At 35.1% G+C, this 23,678-nt stretch overlaps 3 protein-coding genes across 5 annotated transcripts in view; 2 read left to right on the top strand and 1 right to left on the bottom strand.

Annotated features, from left to right (window-relative positions):
• stan (Protocadherin-like wing polarity protein stan) overlaps window positions 1–10,379 on the top strand; it is a 219,639-nt gene extending 209,260 nt beyond the window's left edge. For 2 of the 3 annotated variants that reach the window (XM_034968852.2, XM_069498933.1), the window contains exons 51-57: window positions 418–519; window positions 1,061–1,283; window positions 1,727–1,972; window positions 2,730–2,893; window positions 3,629–3,697; window positions 4,296–4,350; window positions 6,677–10,379. In XM_034968852.2, the coding sequence (XP_034824743.1) occupies window positions 418–519; window positions 1,061–1,283; window positions 1,727–1,972; window positions 2,730–2,893; window positions 3,629–3,697; window positions 4,296–4,350; window positions 6,677–6,716 (899 nt within the window). In that variant the 3' untranslated portion in view covers window positions 6,717–10,379. The remainder of the gene's footprint in view (window positions 1–417; window positions 520–1,060; window positions 1,284–1,726; window positions 1,973–2,729; window positions 2,894–3,628; window positions 3,698–4,295; window positions 4,351–6,676) is intronic. The other variant, XM_069498934.1, reaches the window with a different exon arrangement.
• A 1,162-nt stretch (window positions 10,380–11,541) lies between these two features.
• On the bottom strand, window positions 11,542–17,281 carry LOC117982650 (V-type proton ATPase 21 kDa proteolipid subunit c''-like). The gene is made up of 2 exons (XM_034969026.2): window positions 16,485–17,281; window positions 11,542–15,434 (listed from the first exon to the last, which is right to left on the bottom strand). Exon 1 carries the CDS (start codon window positions 17,131–17,133, stop codon window positions 16,516–16,518), a length of 618 nt encoding a protein of 205 aa, XP_034824917.1. The 5' UTR covers window positions 17,134–17,281; the 3' UTR covers window positions 11,542–15,434; window positions 16,485–16,515.
• Window positions 17,282–17,615: 334 nt separating this feature from the next.
• disp (RND transporter family member dispatched) lies at window positions 17,616–22,730 on the top strand. The gene has a single exon (XM_034968994.2). The coding sequence runs from the start codon at window positions 17,825–17,827 to the stop codon at window positions 21,140–21,142; it is 3,318 nt and encodes a 1,105-aa protein (XP_034824885.1). The 5' UTR covers window positions 17,616–17,824; the 3' UTR covers window positions 21,143–22,730.
• The last annotated feature ends 948 nt before the right edge of the window (window positions 22,731–23,678 follow it).

The following is a 23,678-nucleotide window of genomic DNA, read 5'->3' as shown; positions in this document are numbered from 1 at the left end:
AGTGGACACTATCCCGCTATCCTTATGCTCATGTATTTCCCAACACAGAGGGCACCGAAATCATATACCTTACTGTTGAGAAGGTTCACTTTGCAAAAACGTTTAGATAAATAGCGACTCTTGCAACGACGCAATAAAGTGCAATTCAGGTCGTGCAGCACTACAACACAAGTTTGACAAACACCTCTTGCTATCCCGTAACTCTTATCTTTTATATCTCTCTCATATGATATCAAAGGGGAACGGGAGGCGCCAGTGGCTCACGTCGAATCTCGGGTCACGTGAAGTGAGACCGACCTGTCAAAATCTTTAAAAAAAAAAAACTAGTAAGTAGATAGTGAAATAGTTTACGGATGTGACAGAAATAAATTGTTTGTATAAAGAAGAGTTTAATGGAGCTTATTTTCTGTTTTCAAGGAGACCGAGGTACAGGCGGTACGGGAGGAAGTTACCTTCCGAATATTACAGAGGGAGCGCCGTTAGCCATCACGCCGAGGTGGCCGTCCCACATTAGAGAAGGTAAAATGTCGAAAGTACTTGCTATTAATTTATAAGCTAAAGCGAGTTGAAGCCTGCAAACATTTTTGTTCGGAAATGACCCGTCTAATATAAAAACAACCGTCTATAAATTAAGTAGTTGTCGCCAACCGTTAAACCAGCCTCTATTGTTAGAGAATAAAATAATTAATTTATTATTAATCTCGGGTTACAGCTGAAAATCAGCGTCCTGCATTTTACGCGTGTGGACTGTTGACGCATATGATGCAAGACAGCTGAGCTGTACGCCCGTTTTGGGTGGTGTCACAGATAAAAATGTTATATGTTTTTATCTGTGACAAATAAATGCTTTTTCTTTTTCTTCTTTCTTTCTTTCTTTCTTTCTTTCTTTCTTTCTTATAGGGACTTGGGTCATGGTTTTGCCTGAAACCATGAGCTCCGTATGACTCGTTAAGTTGTCTGCCTACCTAGTGGGGCGGTTTGCCAGTACTGCGCTTCCCTGTGCAAGGTTTCTACTGCAGAACCTTGGCGACAAATTCATACTTTATTAATTCATCCACAGAATCAAACCGACCAGATATGGGTAGATGGTCCCAAGAAACCGGTTCCGAGGATGGAGGCAACCCTGGTCCCGCCACGCCGTCTCCCAACCCTCTGCCCAATCCGGACCTGACGTCTGACGTGTACCAAATGAGCAGGCATCGCCTCAAACCCTCTATACTGGAAAATGTGCATGATACATACGTCGCGAGCGTTGACGCGTCGAGGTTGCCTCTTGATAACAGGTATAAACTTTTTAAATTTTGTGGTGCTGTCACTTTTTGGCAACCACATTCTACTCTTGCGTAAAAGAGACAGCATTACAAAATTTAACTAAATCTGTTTAACTGTCTTTGTGCAAGGCGGTCTAAAGTTCTTTTTACTTTTTTTACAACAAGTTTGAGCGGTTGTGTTCAGCTTACGCCTTAATCTTCTTTTTGGTTACGGCCTATCATTGTCTCTCCACATTGAGCAGACAGCTTCCCTTCTTTAGAAGAAAAAGAATATGGGAGCATGGAATCTTCCCATTGATTATGAATTGTATTACAGGGGCAGGAAAAGTTTCCATTAAGTACTAATAATATTTTCTAAAGCTCAAAGATTCAGGGGTGTACAAAAATTGCCAAATTACCTGGTGATTGAAAAATCGGCTCTAAAAATACACCTTTAAAAATGTTTGTTATTGTAGATACGGCGTAATGGAAGACGAACTAATGTATGGGGCGATGCCGAACGACGCAGAGAAGCAAATGCCATACGATCCCAACTACCCGATCTCGCCTACAATGTACCGCCTACCCTCAAACCCTTACGGCTCCAAAACTTATTTGTCATCCCGCACTTCGGACTATGGGTACAGTCCCACGAAATATTTGAATACAGAGCCAAGTGTATATGGCTCCAGGGATTTTCGGGATTCGAGTGTTACAACAAGGTAAGTTTTATTTTTACCTAAGGTGCTGAGATTGCGACGTCACAGCATTGGAAGACCCCACAGACCACTAAGAGGCTTAGGTCCACTAGGTAGACAGACGAGTCGCAGGGAACCGCTGGATGCAGGTGGTGCAAGACCGTGGCGTGTGGAAGTTCCTACAACAGACCTACAGCAGTCGGCAGAAAATATTTTACATCGACCTTTAGAAAAGGATTTCGGCTTTGTAGAGTGGTCTCTGTCACTCATACCTATATGACGTTTTGTCAGTCGACAGAGACAATGCTCTATGAAACTGCTGTCTCTTTACAATCGATGTACAATATTTCCTGCTGGGTATTGTATGTTCAGCAGTGGACGTCAATCGGTTGTTGATGACGTTGAACGTTTTGGTAAGCATGTGTGGGGACACCCTCCTGTAAAATGGAAAATACCTAATAATGTTCTCCCAGATCAATTTTCTGCCACGGCCAGTCTGCCAATGCTGCGCTTTCCGATGTGAAGTCGCTATTCTAGTACCTTAGGAACTTTACGTCAAAGAACCGTACTATATAATAATTAGTATAAATGCGAAAGTGTTTGTTTGTTGGTTTGTCATTCAATCACGTTTTTTGCATGGGTATAGATAAAGATCTGGAGAGGCATAGGCTACTTTTTATCCCGGAAAATCAACAAATCCCTACGGGATTTTTAAAAAACCTAATTCCACGCGGACGAAGCCGCAGGCATCAGCTATTTTTCATATAATATTAAATTCAAGGGAGCACGATGGGTACCCTCCGCGGGATTTCCGCGACTCGGGCATAGCGACGATGTTGAAGAATGACTATCAGAGGAAGATGGAGCAGTACGACTACAGCGATCGTATGTCGGACGGCTCGGATAAACACCATCCGCACGACAAATATCTGTTCCCTTATACAGGTTAGTATGGTTTATTTTGGTGGTGTGTGTCTATTTAGTGTGGTCTTTAAGTTTAGTTTTTTGATTGACTTTACTGACTTTTGTAGTTTTCAAGGAAAGATATAAAACTCTAGATAAGCAAAGTTCACACATTCGCGACTACATATATACTGGTACTGGTTCTGAGCACAACTAAATTTTAGAGTATTCGCATCCTTCTCTTACTGATATTTTATGAAAAGGACAGACATAGCTTGACAGTTCTAATTTAATTTAGAGCTGTCAAACCTCGTGACTTTAGCTGCCAGTCACGAGCCTACTGTTTAAATTTGTAGTGTACACTAAAATTTAGAGTCTTTAGATGTAAAACTCATGACTCTCTGACTGACTGACTGACTGATCTATCAACGCACACCTCAAACTACTGGACGGATCGGGCTGGAATTTGGCATGTCATGTTATAACGTAGATATTCGCTAAGAAAGGATTTTTGAAAAAACTCCCAAGGGGGTAAAATAGGGGTTCGAAATTTGTGTAGTCCACGCGGACGAAGTCGCGGGAATTTGCTAGTCTATTAAGTATAATATTTATTGTGTAAATAAGTGGCCTTTGCTTTAATTTTTTTTGCCAAACACATTTTTGTATAATTTAAGTGGTTTTTGTTTTCATGAGACTGAAATAAATTAGTTTTTGTTTAAGTGGCTTTCACAATTTGAGCTTATTAATTTGATGGCTTCTTAATTTTGCTTTGTGTAGCGGAGGAAGACCACGTTAGCGCGCGCAGTGTGCAGTCACCTCATCGTCTTAACAGCGAATTGCACACAGGTTTGTACGCACTATGTCAAGCTGAATAAGACATACAGTACGATTCAAACGTAAATGCGCTCCTAAAGTTTGCGCACGACGTTGCGCAGAACACACATTTTGGGTGTCCGAGGCCGCCCGAGGTAGCGGGGAGGGTAACAGCGCACGTCTCACTCCTACATTGCCGCCAGTTCCTTGATGCGTCTCTCTCTCGCTATACGTGTCTTGTTTGTTTGTACAGTCGAGTTGAGAAGTCACTTTGTTTAAGCTGTGGTGAAACCTACCGCCGCCCGTTAAGTGATGTACCATGTACATCGAGTGTACCATGCGCAAGATTGCAAAGCTAACTAGTTTGAATCGTACTATACCTACAGTGCGACAAGGCTATCTTGGCGCGTGGCGAAAATCGGAACTAGCCGTCAAGTGTCCCCTTTGTTCTTGTTTGAATATTCTAAGCCTTTGTTCTCCAACAGCGCTCCCCTGTCAATGTTATTCAAGTGCCAAGAGAGCCTTGTCGCACTGTATAGGAAGTGTCTGGCCTACCACTAGTGGTCTTTTTAATTAAAAGAAATATCCCACCACAAGCCGTGAGTTCAATTGTTACTTTTTTCATTTTTAGGCGAAGGTCAGCAACAAATGGGGGCGCCACTAGCGAGCATGGGGGAGACTAGCGAGTAAGTACTTAGATATTTGAAATTCGATATTATTATATATTTTTCATTTCTGTTTATTTCAATTTTTTTTTAAACACAACGCATGTACCTACCCAACTTATGTAACAATAATACATTTAAAACATGTTGCATGACAAAAAATATTTTCAATTTTCACCTACATACATAAACACCTACATTAATAATTCACCTACATTCCTGAATATTATAATTTATGTAAGTACATATAATAACGTTTATAACAATATTATTAACTCGCTATTCAAGTTCTCCTTTTATTATAACTGAATAATAAGTTTTATAATACTTATTTTATCAACTATCAAACGATTAGCGAGATTGATTACGAATCTTCGACTCTTGTATGTATATAAAGTCAGTCAGTCAGTCAGTCATTTGTTTTTATTTTCATTACATAGGTTTGAAACCTATTTAATGAAATCCTTTATTTGATTTTGAAAATTACGCAACAAGAAATGAGGATAGCCCGCCATAGACAAACATTAGAGTACCGTAGAATAATTTAACAGCACAACAGCACACATCATATATTTTACTGACCATCCATAAAAAAATTGTACTCTTGTCATAAGGGTGTGTTTCGACTGAAGCGGGAAAAGGCGAAGTTGAAGCAGACATTGTGCTTCAACCACAAAATACTCGTAGTAGAATTGGTATGGTGCTAAAAACTAGTTTCTTAGTAATTATTAAATGTTTCAATATTCGTAAAATCCACGTTCACTCTGAGTTTCAAGTTTGCAATTTAACATTTTCTTTTTTTTAAATGTGACTGGTCGAAACGTCTGCGCTCCGCCAATCTGCTTCAGTGAAAACGCACTCTGGAACAAACAAGGCTGGATGCATATTATCAGAAATTGTCTTCTGTCGCACTCACTCTGCAAACATCAGAGCGTACGTCCGATCCGGCTAACTTCTAACAGTCTGTGGGCAATGGGCATAGACTAGGTATAGAGTAGAATGTATATCTCTGTAGGTACTCTGTGGGGTTTAAATTTGTCCGGCACACCTAATATTAACAGAGAAATTTAACAGATATTTTCTTATAATATGCAGCTGACTTTAGAACTTTCATTTGAATCGCGATTCATGTAAATTGTATGTAAATCGATATCTCAATAGATGGTGGCGGTTGTATGAGAAACACTCATTGTAAAATCATCTTTTGCTTTGCTAACCGGTGGTGTCGCGCGCGCAATCATCTGTCGCCATAGGGAGGAGGTAAAGTATTCCATGTGTATTTTCTAAGCATGCTGAATAGTATAGTTCGCGACAGATTGACATGGCAATCGGCGTATGAGGCGGGGGGACACCCCGCACACCCGCGCTATCCTGCACCAGGTTAACGCCGGGACTGTGCGGGTGTTCGGGGCGTATACACCCTGATTGCCATCTCGAACTGTGGCGTACTATACATAAACTTCATTTTTCTTTAGCTGACTTAAAAGATAAACAAAGCACAGAAATCTTCTCGGAGATGCGCACAAGCGACGTGATTCGCCCGGCGCTTTAGCCTTTCTAGTTCGAATCATGATTTCGTTGTCAGTTTTCGATGACAAGGTCCTGTGGGCCGCGTATAATGCGCCTCTTTAGAAGCTACCTTTTGAGTCGATTAGGGAGAAATACCTAGATTATATTTGGATTCACTAAGTAGGTATTTTTTCAAGTAGTACATTTTATTCATATGCCGTACAACCTATACGCAAATCGTAGTACTAAAATTTTAAATGAACCAATGAACAGAGGTATTTTACAGTGGTAGTTGAAAATAGAATTCTACCTTCAAAAATGCACAAAATTTTCACTAGGCACCTAATGTCTAATGTCTAATGTGAATCCAAATTTATTATATTTTATAGATACTTATTACTTATGTATTTATTGTATGTGAGTATAACAGTAAAATCTTTACAAATAATATTATAAATGCGAAAGTGTGTCGGTCTGTCTGTTCGTTACATTTTCACGGCATATCTGTTTAATCGATCTTGACGAAATCGTACGGAATTCAGTTTGTTTTCCGGAGACGGATATAGACCTAATTATTTTTATCCCAGAAAATCTTCCCATTCAGAGTTCCCATTAGATTTTTATGACCTAAATCTACACTGATCGATCATCTCGTTCACTTAGTCCCAATCTGTTGTCCACGGGTTTTTTAAATAAATTGCATAATTATTATTACAATTCACTTTTGTAAAATGTAATTTAAAATAATACTTAACACCAGTTTAAGGTTTAATTTTTCAAAGTGAGGGTACATCAAGAAAATGCGATGGATCTCAATTTTATTCATATTCTGTTACAGGAAATCTACTACTGAAGACGATGCTGAGACGAGAGTGTAGTACGACCACATAGTACAAGGTTTCCAATGAATCTCAATTAGTTAATTAATTTATTTAATTATTTTGTAAAGTATATCATACTCATTTATGTCAATAATAATAATTATTTAGCTATATTTGCAAAGACTGTCTCAAACTCAGTGCTCACTGCCATAGATAATATCGACCTGCCAGCCTAGCTGTAGAAGAAAGATCGCTGAACGAAAGGGTAATACCACAGGTACCCTTTTTCAAACGTCTAACAGGCATGGTAATTGAACTTCCATGGACTTTGAGTAGGTATAAAGTAGCGTAGTATAAGTAAGACGTCTTGAGCCAATTTTGAAATTTCGCCCAATTTTATACCTAGCGCCAATTTTATTTTCATTCTTTTCAACGGTATAGAATTAGTACCTACATTATTTTGTTAATACTCTCATTCCTCGTTCCAAATACGAAAAATCTATCGCTTCTCGGACTGCCAAAATCTATTGGCCCACTGGCGCGTGACGATTGAAACTTGGTATTGCGCATTGTGATCATTCCTGAATTGCGTGACGTCATGGACCATCGTAGGTAGAAAAAAAGGCACTGTTTGTTTTCATACTATTAATAAAATTAATAAACATGCGGCATCTAGCTATTCCAAGTCAGTGGTAATTTCACTTACAATGTATTATGTATGTAGGTATGTATAGCCTGACCAGGAATATAAAAACTTGCTCTGGGGGCGCCACTAGTATATTGTTTACATTGTTTATGGTCAATAAGTATATGGTGTACTACGTAGTAGTACTTGTAAATTCTTTGGTATATGGTCTTGTATAAATTAGTTCCATGGGTTTTCCGCAATATGGCGAGGTGTTTTATTTTTCTGGTCAGGCTTTAAGTTCTTATTTGCACCATAAAAAACAAATGACAGGTTACAAAAAGAGATCTTAATAAGATAATGTAATAGTTAATATTGGTTTAATAGGTCCGAACTAACAAAGGAAAAAGTTTGTATTTCAAATTCCATTGAAAAAATATTGAATAAAAAATATATTTCTAGCTAAGACGTCACAACACGGCGGAAACTTTACAAAATCCATATTCCTATATGTTCCTCGATTAGTTCTGCGCTAGGTTTGCATCTTGGTCACTTATTTAGCGGTTATTTCAAATACTCGTACATTGTCTATGCTTTAAGTAGAATAGTTGCCATTATAAAAAGTGGTAGTTTTAAGATTCAATATTAAATCCACCATTGCACTCAAATGCTCAAAATTTCTAGGACAATGAAATTCGATCTCAAATTGGTAAAATGTTTTTAGATCTAAAAATTCAATAGAGCAAATCTGTTAATTTTGTAGAATTTAAAATAAACGGGTGTTCAATATATTTTGTATGTAGGTATTTAATCTATTATTAAGAGTTAAGACTTTATTATTTGTACAGATGGAAAACTATTTTTAATCGAGTTCAAAAAAGGTTCTGTATTTATATTTATATTCTTGTATAGTGTGTAAAAAAATACTTTTCACGCGCCATTTTAAATTTTTGTATCAAATTTCATGACAAAAGTACGATTTTAGTCACAATTTTAGTCCTTATCATAAAGGTGAACGTCTTTTGACAGCTGACCCATAGAGTTATTGTACGGACTATACACAAAAGACTAATATTAACTCGTGTAACCTTAAACGCGTGGTTGAAGTAAAACTTTTTTGACGTTATTTCAAATCATATGTATTATGTACCTACCACTTACCTACGATTAAATTAAAAATAATTATATAAATCGTGTGAGAATTTTTTAGAAAAATGAGTTATACATACTATAATTCTTAGTATACCTACTTACTATACAATACTTAGTTTCCAAGTTAAAAACAGAGATCTATGGCACTAACTGCGTGATAGGTAGTTACTACAATCACTTCGATAAAAGGTGGCGGCCTCAAAAAAGCTGCTCTGTTTGGCGGCCATTAAAGAAGATTTGAATTACTCTCAAATCACGTCTAAAAAGTTTAACTTTTAAAAATATTAGCTAGCCCTATTAAAATGCTCTTTATCAACGGAATGGCAATACTTACGTAATAATTTTGTTTAAAATAAAAATTGCTGCTAATTCTCGTAATTTTTTTTTTTTTAAATTGTGCTTCATTATAAATCTACAGCTTGTTAGATTTTATTAGAGAACTTAATCCAAAGTCAGTAGGTAAATGTACATAAGTAAGTTATTAAGATTATATTATGTAGATCTTTATAATGTACCTATGCTAGCTGTAGGATTACAAGATGTGAAATATTTTTATAAGATACCAAAACTTATTTAAAACTCAATAATTATGTACTAGTTAACGTTTAAAGATTAGTAGGGTGAGAGTAGTTGAACGATTTTTCAAAGGTTTTATACCGGTCTTTTTTCATCATCACATAGTTGAAGTAAATTAGGTAAAAATCAAATTAGAGAACTTTGCAAATCCATTAACATGTTACATTTATTTAAAATTGCTTTCAACGCATTTGAGTAATACTTCGGCAACAAAAAATTCCAATGAAAAAAAATTGCTGCTATTCCGTCATTAACGGTATAAAACAATTTGAATAAATAATAATTCATCGGCTCAATAGATTCTTACAGTTTTGAAAGCATGTACCTAGTAAAAAGTAGATAAAAAATTTAAAGTATAATTTAATGATGTTAAAGTAGATAAATGTGGGTAGCATTGGGAATCGTATTTAATATTGTCAATGAATATCAAATTAAATTCAAAATAGAGATGGGTCAACTACGGGTTTTGCTGATAAACTTGTCGACAGGTCGACAAAACCCGAAGTCATCTCTTATTGAAATTCCATAATATTATTCTATTTACAGTGTAAATGCGAATATAAAGTTACCCACATTATATACTTTTTTGGACAAGTATAAGGCAATGTAAATACTCTCCGTCAAGAGTGTTGTGTGTATTTTGAGCGATTTAACGAAGAGTCCACCTATTTTGTAAATAAATAGACTTTTTACACTTTGTAGCACGTAATTAATTAATTGATTAGTATAATAGTTACTAGGGAAAAAAGCTTTACTCGATTATTCCCTGTAATCACTTTGCCATAATAAATAAATGGGGTTTAAAATGTGCAGTATTCTCTATAGATTAAAGAAATTGATTTAGCTTGATTATATCTGTACAACGTTATTTGAGGTACTTAAATAGTACTAATTCGATAATAATAATCGGTAATCGGTAGCACACAAAACTAAATCTTAAGTAAGGTATAAGAATAGTTCTTTTTTTATCACATTGTTGCCTGCGGAAAAGGACAGCATGATGTGACGTTATTGTCTCTTTTGGTTTTGCGTGCACCAATTATTATTATTAAAGTTTGCGCAAAAGAACTATAGTCCAATCTGAAGGTACACAAGTCACAACATAGCGGTTTGCGCAGATCATTTTTGTGTAAAGCGCAGTCATACACCTCCTGTTCATATTGGACTTTTTTTTTTGCGCATTACAAACCAAAAAATACAATTTTAATTTCATTTGAAAAGTCATTCAATTAGGCAATTATACATTCCACTCAGTGATTTTTTAACTCTACATTCCTTTTGTAACGAAATTGTTTATTAGAAGCAGTAAGTACCTACAAAATTGTAGTATCTGAACTGTTTTATATTGAAATAAAATATTTTATTGCTAAAAAATTTAGTTTTACTTTTTCACCAGAAAAGAACTGGTTGACTCCTAGACTAGGCACGTATTTTACTTCGATTTGATTAATCCTTTTATCAAGTAATATGGTAAGGAATGATTAATTACCTAACCTATTATTATGCAATCAATATGGAAAGCGATAGGTAACCAACATTCCGATATGAAGTTAACTCTTGACTGCGATCTCACCTGGTGGTAAAGGGTTATAGCAGTATCATTAAACCCATACCTACGCTATTGGCTGCGTAAAATAAGTTCTCACGCGCCATTTTAACTTTGTGTAAAATGCACAAATGTCATGTCAAAATTACGATTTTTATTTTTTTATTTTGTATATTTGAAAGTAATCAACAGCGTAAATACATAATTATTATTTAAATTTAAATCTAGGTATAACAGAAGGCCAAAAGAGATTACTTAAAATTATAATTAAAACTATTTTAACAGAATAGATTTAGAATAAATGTAGGTAAATACAATAATAAAATTACAACAGTGTGTGTATGCTTGTGCGTGTGTGTGTGTGTGTGTGTGTATGTGTGTGTGTGTGCATGTAAGTGGGAGTATGTGATTGCATGCATATTTAGATGTTAGCTACTTTTTTTTTTCTTTTTTTTTACGATGATAGATTCTTAATTCCTTTTTAAATTTATTGTTTGATAGGTAAAATAAGTCAAACTCGGCGAACTGATTGTTATAAGTACGTACCAAGCGTGGAATTATAGAATTTCGCGCATAATTTGAGTTAGATTTTGGAACATTTGGCGCGTGTGACGCGTTCTTAAAACCTTTGAATTCTTTGTTCTTTGAACCATACATTTGACATTACAGTTAACATAGTTCAAATGGCGCGTGAGAACTATATTTTTTTTGACAATTAAATGAATTGGATGTTGGAACTTCACATCTCTCGACAGGTTACCAATTTCTACCGTGACCCAATCTGAGGTGACTGCAATTAACTGCTATTTTAAATGCTCTCAACATCAACATTTTCAACATTGGTGTTTTAAGGCGTCTGGATTTTTTTTACGAAGTTTGTGGTCATGATGGTTTTATAGAAGTAGGTACTTAATATAAGGATAACTTCGCAGAGTACAGGCTAATAAAAGTAATAAAAAGAATCTAGAAATAAAGAACACATAAAACTTTTAGCTATTTATTCATCAACATACATAATATCTACATTTGCACAAATATTGTTATAACTTATAAACGCTTCTGTAAACAATACTTAAGATGATAAGTACCATAATACTTTTCTCGATCGATTTGTTCCATGCTCTCACTTTGTGCCAAAGGATGACGCTTACTCCTTGTCTATAAATTACACAATTTTGTTTCAAGCACAGGCTAAATGAAAATATTGGTGTTATTAGACCGCTAGCAAAAACGAAGACAGGTGATAACTCTGATGATTACTGATACCTAACTGATAAGATACCACAAAAAAACCTATATTTTAAAAGTTCGCAATGTATTGCAAATAAAACACCTGACTGACGCGAGAGCTCATCGAACTTTGCGTATATAGGTGCCAATGCTGCGTCATAGGCAGGGCATTGACTCCGAGCTTTGCGCGCTATACATTGCGGTTTTGAAAAATACTAAATCACTAAAATACAAGCAAATGGTTATTCGATTAGGTTTAGGCAGTCTAATAATAGCGCTAAGTTTTCGCTAGCGTTTTAAGTACACCCTGTATATACAGGTATATTACACAGGTCGACAATAAATTATAAATTTAATTTAAAGCCAATTTCAAAAGAAGCCCACAGTGAGCGATTAGGAACTCGCTGATTTCGCTATTCACGCACGAAACTGGCTCTATTATGTATATATTTGCAACTGTTTCATCTATATTTTTCTTTAATCTATGATTTAAAGTTAATATTTGATTTGAATTTACATTTACAAATAAATTAATGTGTAATTCTCATTTCTCATTAAAATATAAAGAAGCAAACTAATATTTACAAACAATTTAATTTCATAATAAAAATAGACCAATAATTTCATAGTAATGTTCAATGTAATTTGTGTCTGAGAAAATTCTATTTATTAGATGTTTTAAATAATGAATTATGCTTTTATTGTAAAGGTAGGTACTTACATTTACTAATGACAATATTTATAATAATTATCAAACAATATACATATTATTTCAGTTATACTAGAAGGCTGAAACAGGGCGAAAATGAATTACGAAATATTTTAAGGAGATGAAGGTTATATGACCACAAAAGAGTGGAACGTCACATCTTTAATTATTGAAAAAAAACACAATCAAGTTGACATTGAAATTAGTAAAAGATGTGACGTCACAAAAGTGAGGGGATTAGGTGAACATGACAACTTGTGACAAAAAGGGTAGGAAAAGATGAAAAAAATTGCAGGGTAATCAACATTCCCTTATCTTACAGGACGTACATTTAGCGGCTGTACTCTCAAACGGCAGAAAACAATTATTACATAAGTGTCATTTATTTATATACACAGGCTATTTACCAATCAAAGCGTTCACAAACGTTGTATTAACATTTCATGGAATGTTTAAGCCTTAAACAAAATGACTACATACATCAGTGCATCCATCCAAGGTACTCATTCTCTGTGATGTTGAAGTCGTAACTAGAGTCTAGCAAACGAAAGTAGAGACTGGAAAAGCGTCTGTTATACTATGCTGATATTTTTGTATTTGCACACAGACCACCACCTATAGACGCCTAATAGCCGGACATCCCCGATCACCAAACTTATGCAGCATAAAAGGCGGCCCGCGCCCGTTCGGTACCCTCATTCCGCACATCGTCTTGATTACGTGCCATTTGAGTCCACCAATCACAACAAAGCATTATCCCCTGTCCCCCGCCAAAATTTTACGTTTTCATGCAAAACCTTGTATATGCATACTCTTGAGGTTGAGTTTTCTATGTATGTGCCGCACGTTTTCAGTCTCTACTTTCGTTGGCCAGAACTCTACACACAAATCCATTTTGTGACATCTGTTCAGTCTTCATACAAAAACTGTCAAGTTTGACGGTAAAAATACTTGCAAAATGCATTATGCAATTAATTAAGTAATAAATCTGATAAGTTTGAATTTTAAAAAAATACGTGAAATGGATTGCATACTTATTTGTCTTCGACACACCCTTTTGTGCAAGAACTGTCAAGAGTGACACATCAATATCTTCTCTATAATATAAAAATGAATCACGAAACGTGTTGCTCATCCGATTTCTCTGATTCTTTTTTTATAATATTCCTTGAAGTACGAGGATGGTTCTTACGGAGAGAAAAAAATTAAATCAACCTCCCCCTCAATTTTCTAAACTCCACCCAAGCGAAGCCGGGGCAGATTAGCTAGTAATATGATACAACAGTTAAGTTTCAGTTTACTAATCTGTCACAATTTGATATCATAGAGAATGAGGACCTTTACATTGTTACTCAGTAACACATTATTATAAAATTCTACGATGACACAATATATTATAATATAAAAATGCACCATATATCTAGTCAAATTAATACAGGACACTGTGATATGGTATTAAAAACATATTCTATTGGTTAAGAAGTTGACTAATAACAATCCAACTGTATAATAAAATGTCTTAGACCTTAGCACAAAAAGCATAAAATTGCTCACCATTTTTGACAATTTCCAGAAAATAAAAGTTTTACTAAGGGTATGTAAGCAAAAATAGACCATGTAGTTTTAGGATTCGCAAACTTCAAATCATTCAACCTAAGGGTGGTAAAGCAATTTTCTGGTTGAAGTTACATTATAAAGTATGGTGCAAATTACAATATATTTAACAGCAGTTATATTGAATATAACGAATATTGGTTAAAATATTCAACTATTGTTTTGCTTGTCAAACAATGATTAAATATTTTGAAAAAGAAATGATATATTTACACATTTGTGCAACTAAATCAAGTCAGAAGCTTGTTACAGATGCTTTTTTACTACCTGATTATGAAATGTAACCTTCAATAAAATCATGTAAAATAGTAAAAATATTTGGCATACAGATTAAGTTATACAAAAGTTCTCAAAAAACAATGCCAGAACATAATGGCAACTTTCATTCGTTACCAACGGCATGGCCCTATAGCCAAGAGCCATTGACGTGTTGGGCTAGCACTCAGTTAAGTTATACTTAGTACCAATGTCAATGCAATTATATTATTTACGTAAAATAAGTAGATACATAGTACATACATATCTAAAATGAAGAATTAAAACTACGCCACTGGGTCACATTTGTACTACTATCTCTTACTGTCTTACTCATCAATGTGCATAAATTTTATACACAACGTGAAATAATCATTTTTTTAAAATTCACATACAAGATATCAGCCCTTGACTGCAATCTCACCTGGTGGTAAGTGATGATGCAGTCTAAGATGAAAGCGGGCTAACCTGGAGGAGTATGGCAGTTTTTTAATATTAAACCCACACCCCTTTGGTTTTTACACAGCATCGTACCAGAATGCTAAATCGCTTGGCGGCACGGCTTTACCGGTAGGGTGCTAACTAGCCACGGCCGAAGCCTCCCACCAGACCAGACCTGGGACCTCCCACTAATAAGACAATAGCGCTTACCACTATGCCAGGGAGGTCGTCAAACATAACATGTCTGTTGGTAGGTGTAGCTTCATACAAATGTGCCCATCATCCTTTGTTAAATGAAAATGTGCATAATATATTACACATTATCAATGCATTGTATTGACTATCAAATAGTTTTATGAGAAAAATGTGACAAAACATAAAAATTGGTTTGCAAGACACAGTTTTAACTTTTAAGTGCTAAGGTAATCAACATTGTACAAACAGAAAATGGTCAAATAGTAATTGCACAACATCTATATAGTAAATCTGAAATGTAGATTCCGAAGTATACAAGTCCAACACTTATTCAAAGCTTGTTGCTCGTTAATAAATAGATTTTTGTTTGAAGCACTGGCGGCGAGTCGGATCAGGTCAAGGTTGGGGTAGGAGTACCAGTGCTCTTCTATACTGGAAATAGAAAAATATCTTTTAATTGGGTATTTGACTACATCAAAAATAAATTGTTTCTCAGTGATTATTAAATAGAGGGTCTTGCAAAATACGTAAAATCCACCTCATTTGTTGGTTTTAAGCATAGAATATCGCATACTAAGCGCACGTTTTGCGAATGATAAAAAGTTACTGATTTGACTAGTTGTCAAATACCCTATTATTATAGTCCAAATAATCTGATATTAAATGCATTAAAACAAAACCAGTTGATGTCCATGACTTTGTCAGTGTGTGTTTAGGTTATTCAAAAATCGCATGGGAACTCTTTAATTTTCCAGGATAAAAGCAACCTAGGATGCAAGCTATCTCTATACTAAATAAATAGATTTTTAAAATGCAGTGGGAACTTAATTTCATCAAAATCTGATAAACAGATGGGTCATGAAAAGCTAGCAGGCAAACAGGCAGACACACAAATTGATGGTTTAAATAATCTGATGTTAATAGTAAGAGCTTAATCAGTGAAAATACGGATATAAACAATTTCTATGTCATATGTCACAAGCTACCATACAAATAGTTCTATGACTACTTCGGAACATATTTTCATGGACTCGGATCGGATGAGTGCACAACCACCCTAAGTCAATTGACAATTGTCGGGAACCTTGAATAACCAGTAATTTGTATCTCAGGGTCCCAGCTCTTCCTTCTATGTCTCAAATATATCTAATAGAAGCCAAGGCCCAGCTAGATTCTTCAAAGAGGTAAACTAAAGTTAAGTTTTTGATCAAACTGCAGCATTTTCAAGTATGACATCAATCATAGAATTTCTGTATCTATGTTAGCAAACTTTTACTACTATTTATGAATAAATGAGCATAAAACATGAGGATAATATGATTTGTATTAAGTAAATAAAACAATAACACCTGCAAATTAGCAAATAGAGGATGGGTTATTTCCCATCAATAGAAAAGTATGAATCAAAAAGCACAAAAATGAACAAAATTTTATTCAAACTTATAAATAGGTTGAACTTAAGAAAACCTAATAAATACTTACACTTAAATTCAAGTAAGACTTTCTGCTTAAGTTACTGGTTGCCCATTTTTACTCTCGATGTCATGTATATTCCAACAATCAGTCCAAACAACCCAATGGCTGATCCAAAGATTTCCACAATCAGGATCTTCACAAAAAGAGCTCCGTTGGCCGCGTCGGCGAGGGCCGCTCCCGACCCCACGATTCCAACACAGATGCCGCAGAACAGATTCACGAGTCCTACGGCGAGTCCAGCGCCGAACATCACGTATCCAGCCATCCAATTCTGTTGCTTGATGGCTATATCCAAGAACGGCTCTTTGTATTGCTCCAGTATACCGGACAGCACGATGGCCGTAATCAATCCGTAAATGGCCACAGCTTCACAAAAAATAACGGAAATCAAGTTCTTCGTTTTGATCCTAGGCGCTTTGACACCACCTCCCACTATGCTCACTCCGGTCGTGTGGATTCCCATGGCCGCCCCGACCACGGAGAAGGACACGGCGAACGCGATACCCAACGTCCCCCACATGTAGGGAGACGTATTCTCCAGGAACCATCCGAAACTGATTTGCTCACCCTTTCCAGTAAGGAGATAGTACAACGAAAATATGGGTATGGCGAGCGACAGCAGCAACACGAACAGGTACGTCAGGAAATATCTCATCTTGATGGAGGTTCTCGTCAGTTGGAGTTTTTAAAACCTGAAGATCCCTAAAGGGACGGCCTTTTTTCTCCAAATTCTTCTTTGACAGAAAACTCGAAACGGAGAAGTCTTGTGATCACAAGATGTCAGAGACAAGAAAATGTTGCCATATTTTTTCGAATAATTCAAAACCATAGAGATCGATATTAGTGCTGGGCACTGTGTGCACTGCTGGGTCCGTGTGACCACTTACATGAGACTGTACATCTGCCGAGTGAAATCGCAAAAGAAACAAGATAATAATATATCATGGGGCTCGCCATTTCTAGTGGCTGACCAATGACAATGTTCAATCTGTCTCTAAAGTTACCCGGCTTCAAATGTGTGTTATGTGTGTGACCCACGAATGAATGCATAGTCCATAGATCCATGGTGTGACCCAAGGTGTAACCAAGACAATATAATGACATGACATTTGCCGTGTGTTTGTCTATGAGTAATCAAATGTTTTGTTGTTGTGACTTGTGACCACTTGTGACTATTTTATTTCGAATAGCTTTTTATAAAAATATTTTGATAAAAAATGTAATCTCAACGTTGTAATACAATGTGAATTCTTCAAACAGCTTTAAGGATATGTATTGGTTTCACTTGTGCACAAAATGGAGTAAGAATGTTATAAATATGAGATCAATGAAATCAAGGTCTAAAAATGTTGTCAGCTTATGCGAGGTTTATTGTCCGTTACCCTTACCTTTTTCTGTTCATGATCGTAGTAACATCCACTGTGCTAACTGTAATACCGCTAGTATGTCACGAACTTCCTTCATTTTCCGATCCAATAGTTGGCTTCGAAACGAGAGGTACAACGCTAGCGCACCGTTTCATAGCCTGGGAAAACCTTATTGAGGAGACGAGACCCTCCAAAAGGCTTGCCGTTAATCCTAAAGAAATAGAAGACCAAATTAGAATGAACCAATCTTACAACAATCGGGTCAAAACAAGATCTGGGCGGAAGCATTCCAGGAAACAACATAGGAAGAAAAAAATTTACAATAACACAGGATTTGCTACAACATTTTATAGCTCACCTGATACAAATATTACAATAAATCATGTGCATTGGGGATTTGGAAAAAATGTATCATTTGAAGATGAGAATGCAGTTTATCTCAAAAACCATACAAGGAAACAGTGGAAGTCACTTAAAAATATGCAGCGTCCTGATAAATTTCATCACAATTATGCTTCTGGAGCTTGCGGTGCACCTGTTGCAGACTATGCTCACTTAGTAGTCACATCTACGGACAACAAATCAATGCTCTCATTTGAAAATGTACAAAATGTTTGTCAATTGCAGACCCTCCTTATTGAGATTGCCGAAGATGAGTTTTACAATCTTTGTCAAAGATCATTGCAGGCTGAAGAAATATGCTGCCCGATATGGAGTGTCCCGAACTACATAGCTTTAATATCTGGTAAGAATTCTTGTGAGAACTTAACTAAAGATGATGTTACATATGTTGTAAATATATTAAAGAAATGTGCAGGATATTTTCATAACTTTACACTGATGGCATCTTGTGAGTTGGACCGTTGTCGAGTCCCAAAATATTGTTCCCAGTATGATGCAGTGTACAACTTATTGTTCTATATAATTGATTCTGATGCATTCTCTCCTCCAAAGTTTTCAGAGACATTTGTGAAAGATGTAATGATATTTTTACCTTTGCCAACAAGTAGCACAGCACTTTCATATTATTTAAAACTACAATACTCAAATATGTCATATGATACTCTTACTATCCCAGCAATGGACTTTGGATTAAAGAATGCTCTGTTTGACCTATGGATTATTAAAGACACTTGGCTAATAGGGCTAGGTGGTATCTTTGTATTTGTATGTGTATGGGTTTATACCAAATCGTTGCTTCTTACATTATTGTTGTTCACAGCCATTACATATTCACTTGGTGTGGCATATTTCTTTTATGTGTATGTATTTAATCTGGACTTTTTTCCTTTTATGAATCTATTAGTTGTGGTTGTAGTGATAGGTATTGGGGCAGATGACGCATTCCTGTATGTCAAAGTATGGAAAATGATAAGTAAGCAGTTAATAAGGGATAATGTTGTTAGTGAAGATAATGATTTATCAGATTTAAAAAATGTTTCTAGTGCTGGTGAGACTATACTTGTACAAATACTTGAAGAAACTTTGAAACACTCAGTGACAGCCATTTTTGTCACCACATTGACTACTGCTGTTGCATTTTATGCTTCATATGTAAGCTACATTCCAGCAATTAACTGTTTCAGTGTTTTTGCTGGCACTGCAGTATTAGTTAACTTTTTACTAATGGTGAGTTGGTTGCCAGTATCAGTATTTATATTAGATGTAAAATTGTCTGTAAGTAGGTGGATAACATTAGGTGCAATTAGTAAAGCTGTTAATGAGATTGGAGAAGATATCAATGTTATATTAAATCGATTTATTATCACTTGTGTAATGCGGTTGCACACAGGTTTTGTAGTAATTTTGGGTGCTATTGGCCTCTACAGTATAGTTGTAGTATTTTATTATCCTGGACTTCAGCTACCTGATACAAAACAGTTTCAACTTTTTCAAACATCACATCCCTTTGAACAGTATGATATAAATTATAGAAACAAGTTCCTCTTTGAAAGATTTGGCAATGATAATGGAATTGGTAATAAAATGCCACTGCGCTGGATATGGGGAGTAAAAGCTATTGACAATGGGAATCATATGGACCCATTTTCAAAGGGCGAACTAGTTTTTGATAAAAACTTTAGTGTGTCAAATCCAAAATCACAATCATGGTTGTTGGAGTTTTGTTCTAAAATTAAAAGTCAACCATTTTATCAACAAACACTAGGTCCGTTGTTACCCAATTGTTTTATTGAAAGTTTCAAAATGTATATGAGCAGAAGATGCATTGATAGTATTGACAAGATAAATAGAACACCATGTTGTGAATCATCACGTTTCCCATACACTACAGAAGTTTTCGATTTTTGCATAATAAAAGCAATGGAATCTCTTTATCAAACGCCGCGCGAAATTTTTATGCCAGGTGTGGCAGGGCCTAAATTTTTGAGAAGTGCATACCCTCCTGCTGTATCTGCTATTGTAATAGAATTTGAAAGTGTAATTCCCTATTCAATGTCCTATAGAGCAATGGATGATTTTTTTGTGCAAGTAGAAAATTGGACTAAAAAAGAATTAAAGGATGCACCTCCAGGACTGAAATGTGGGTGGTTTCTCTCTGATTTGCAATTTTACGATCTCCAAGGAACTTTAGCAAGTGGAACAGTGTTGGCTTTGTTGTTGTCTGCTGGTTTAGGTTTCATGGTACTTATACCATCAACATATAATTTCACCGTTAGTGTATGCTCTCTGTTAGCCATAATCTTTTCTTCAACTGTTACAATAGCTGTGCTTGTTTTGAATAATTGGAAATTAAATATATTAGAAAGTGTAGCAATATCGACATCTGCAGGGTTAGCTGTAGATTTTAGTCTACATTATGCACTAAGTTTTACAAATGCTTGTGGCACAAAAGCAGCTAGAGTTAAGTCTGCACTTTCAACATCGTCAGGCCCAACTGCTGCAGCTGCGTTGACGACTGGATTTGCCGGAATATTTTTACTTCGCTCAAATCTTCTTCCTTATTCCCAAATAGGGACATTCTTGGCTTTAATTATGTCGGTAAGTTGGATATATGCTACTTTCTTCCTTTGTTCTTTACTGCAAATATTTGGAGGAAGTTCCTCTAAAGAACTGTCAACAGAAGATAGAAAATCTTTGTCACGTGTAAGTTCTGTTTGTTCTGCTGTCCCTAATTTGGAAAGTCATGAATTAGAACATTTAGCAGACAGTAACAGGACAAATATTACTTCCCATAGTCCTAGTATTAGCGCAACGACTGTCGTTATTCATGACGATTTTGATGGAAATTCTCTGAATAAAATTGAAAAAAAAGATAGTGACATAAATAATGACTGAATGTTTAAACTTAAGTTTGTAGTTGGTTAAGAAAAGCAGTAGGATAAGGCTCATTTTCGAAGTATTATTATTAATTCAACCGTATTAAGTATACATGTTTTTTTTATATTGCTCCTTTTTTTGATCTGTAACTTATTACCTCGTCAGTATTTTGAATTAGGTACATTCTGATTTAAATATATTTTGTAAGTCAAGATTATGAACGATTATTGTGACAATAATTATCACATAATTATAGTTTCACACGACAATACAATATCTAAACGAGCTTGGATACTTGTTAATGTATTTTATTCAGTTGCTTATTTCTAAAAATCAGTATTTATTTAGATGATAATAGAAAAAAGATAATTAAATTCAAAATCTCTAAAGTCAAAATACTAGCACAGGGAAATTCGTGTCAATTTTTCCCTAGTAAACAATGCTATTAATAATATACCATATTATATAATATGGTAATTTTTAGATGTTTTATTTTAATTTTATATTTAAGTAATGTACTAAAGTATCAAAATGATATGTACCTATCTCAAAAGTTACTTATTGATCAAACTGTATGATACCTACGTATATTTTCAACAAAACGTAACGTTAAATAAAATTGGGGGAAGTGGGGTAGTAAAATGCAAGAGGCACATTAATACACCAAAGATATTTCGTTTTGGATGTGTGACATGTATTTGAATAGTGAAAAGGCTAAAACATGTCCTTCCATGTGATGCACATACGGTGGCAACCTCAGCAACATCCAGTTTGCAAACTGCAACAACAGGTTTTTTTACTGACTTCGATCATTATTTAACAAAAGTATTAGTGTCTAAAAATACTTTCCAATTATAATCAAGGTTTTTCCATGTTCAGTTCATATCAAAATGCTACAGTGATTTATCAATCTACCCCGTCGCTCGGTGGGGCAGAATGATACAAATCCCATTTTCTACTTAAAATGTTATAACTTTTTTATCTCCTTATCTAACCAGTTTTTAAAATTGTAATTATAATATGTATTTATAAAATTTGCTATGCGTAGAACAAAACAAAAAAATGTATTAAATGATATTTAAGATGTGAAATTTCGTTTTGGATATTTCTGTATCAATTTAACCCACTTCCCCCTACGTAAGTATCAATAAATTGTGTAATTCTGAGATTTAACAAATTGTTAGGTACTTAAGTGAAGATTATGTAAATAGTAAAATGATCTATTCGTTATACGTACATATTATGGTGTTTATAATATGTACCTATGTACTTATAAAAAAAAAACAAAAATCACTGTCTCAATGTATTCAAATATAATGACGAAATATTTTTGTTAAAATTATACTGTGCCATAAAAACTAAGATGACGATAATCATAATAAGATCTGTAAATAGTGAAGTATTGTAAATCGTAAGATATTGAATATTATTATTTGCATTTACTAAAATATTGATATCAATTATATTGGTGTTAATATTTGTAGAATTTATGTAATTTCTTTTGGTTTAAATATTACATATATGTACTTAACAAAATGGTATTATATGAAATGTAGATACCTAAGTATAAAGAAGAAAATAAAATGTTAATTTTTTTAAAAACTGACTTTGTTTCATTTTATTTTAGCTTAGCTACCTACTAGTCATTGATACTTAGACATAAGTATTTATCAGTATTATTGTTTTTTTTTATAAATACACACAAAGTTGACTTTTTTGGATAGTTTTTGAAAATTAGACCAAAATTTAAAAGTACCTACATATGTACTTACTTACTTTGGTCAAGTAGGGTGTCATTAGGGACTAGCTATTATACAGAGTACATTGCTATTATAACAGGCGTTCGGGGCTCGCGCCTAGTGCATTGCGTTTCGAGCGCTTAGTGAAATTTATATCAATGCCAGTGCTTGATGTAGGTATCTATTCCAGAGAAATTCATACAATATTAGTAGTCTGGCTAACGAAAGATTTTTCGGTAGTTTATTATCAGTTTAGGATCCTTGTCAGGATCAAATTAAGACAGTTTTCAAAAAAGGGCAAAATAGTAAAATACCCTATGGCTGCCATACTGATATTTTTTAAATTTGCCACGCTTTTCCAGTCGTCTTTCGTTAGCCAGTGGCTCTACCGCGGTTGTTTGACAGCTACAATGTCACGATCGCAATCATCTCTGATTGGTTAATGCTCGCTCACTATTGGCCACAATCCATTGTTGCAACAAGAATCGCACAAATTCAGCCAATCAGAACAATTGAGATTGTAATAATGATTGATGCAGGTTTTAGACAATCGCCCTACTGACTCTATTATAAGCGCCCGTAATAGGCCCCGCACACGGTCAAGCATGTTTGTCAAATTTTACGTTTTGTTTGTTCAAGGTCAGGTGCTCTTGTGTTTGATGAACATTTGACAGATCACAGATTTGACAAACTTGTTTGAATGGTGTTTGCACCGTGCAAACACCATTCAAACAAGGCGTCACTTTTGACGCAGAATTCAGGAAGGGATACTGCGCTGAGCGATGAGCACGTGGTGCTCATCACGATAAAGGATT

The sequence above is a fragment of the Maniola hyperantus genome, chromosome 5 (genome assembly GCF_902806685.2).
Source record: "Maniola hyperantus chromosome 5, iAphHyp1.2, whole genome shotgun sequence".
NCBI classification, from domain to species: domain Eukaryota; kingdom Metazoa; phylum Arthropoda; class Insecta; order Lepidoptera; family Nymphalidae; genus Maniola; species Maniola hyperantus.
This window is presented reverse-complemented; position numbering and strand designations above follow the sequence as displayed.

Coding starts and splice junctions, on each gene's coding strand:
- LOC117982650 (XM_034969026.2), bottom strand. CDS start 17,133: ATGAGATATTTCCTGACGTACCTGTTCGTGTTGCTGCTGTCGCTCGCC.
- disp (XM_034968994.2), top strand. CDS start 17,825: ATGTTGTCAGCTTATGCGAGGTTTATTGTCCGTTACCCTTACCTTTTT.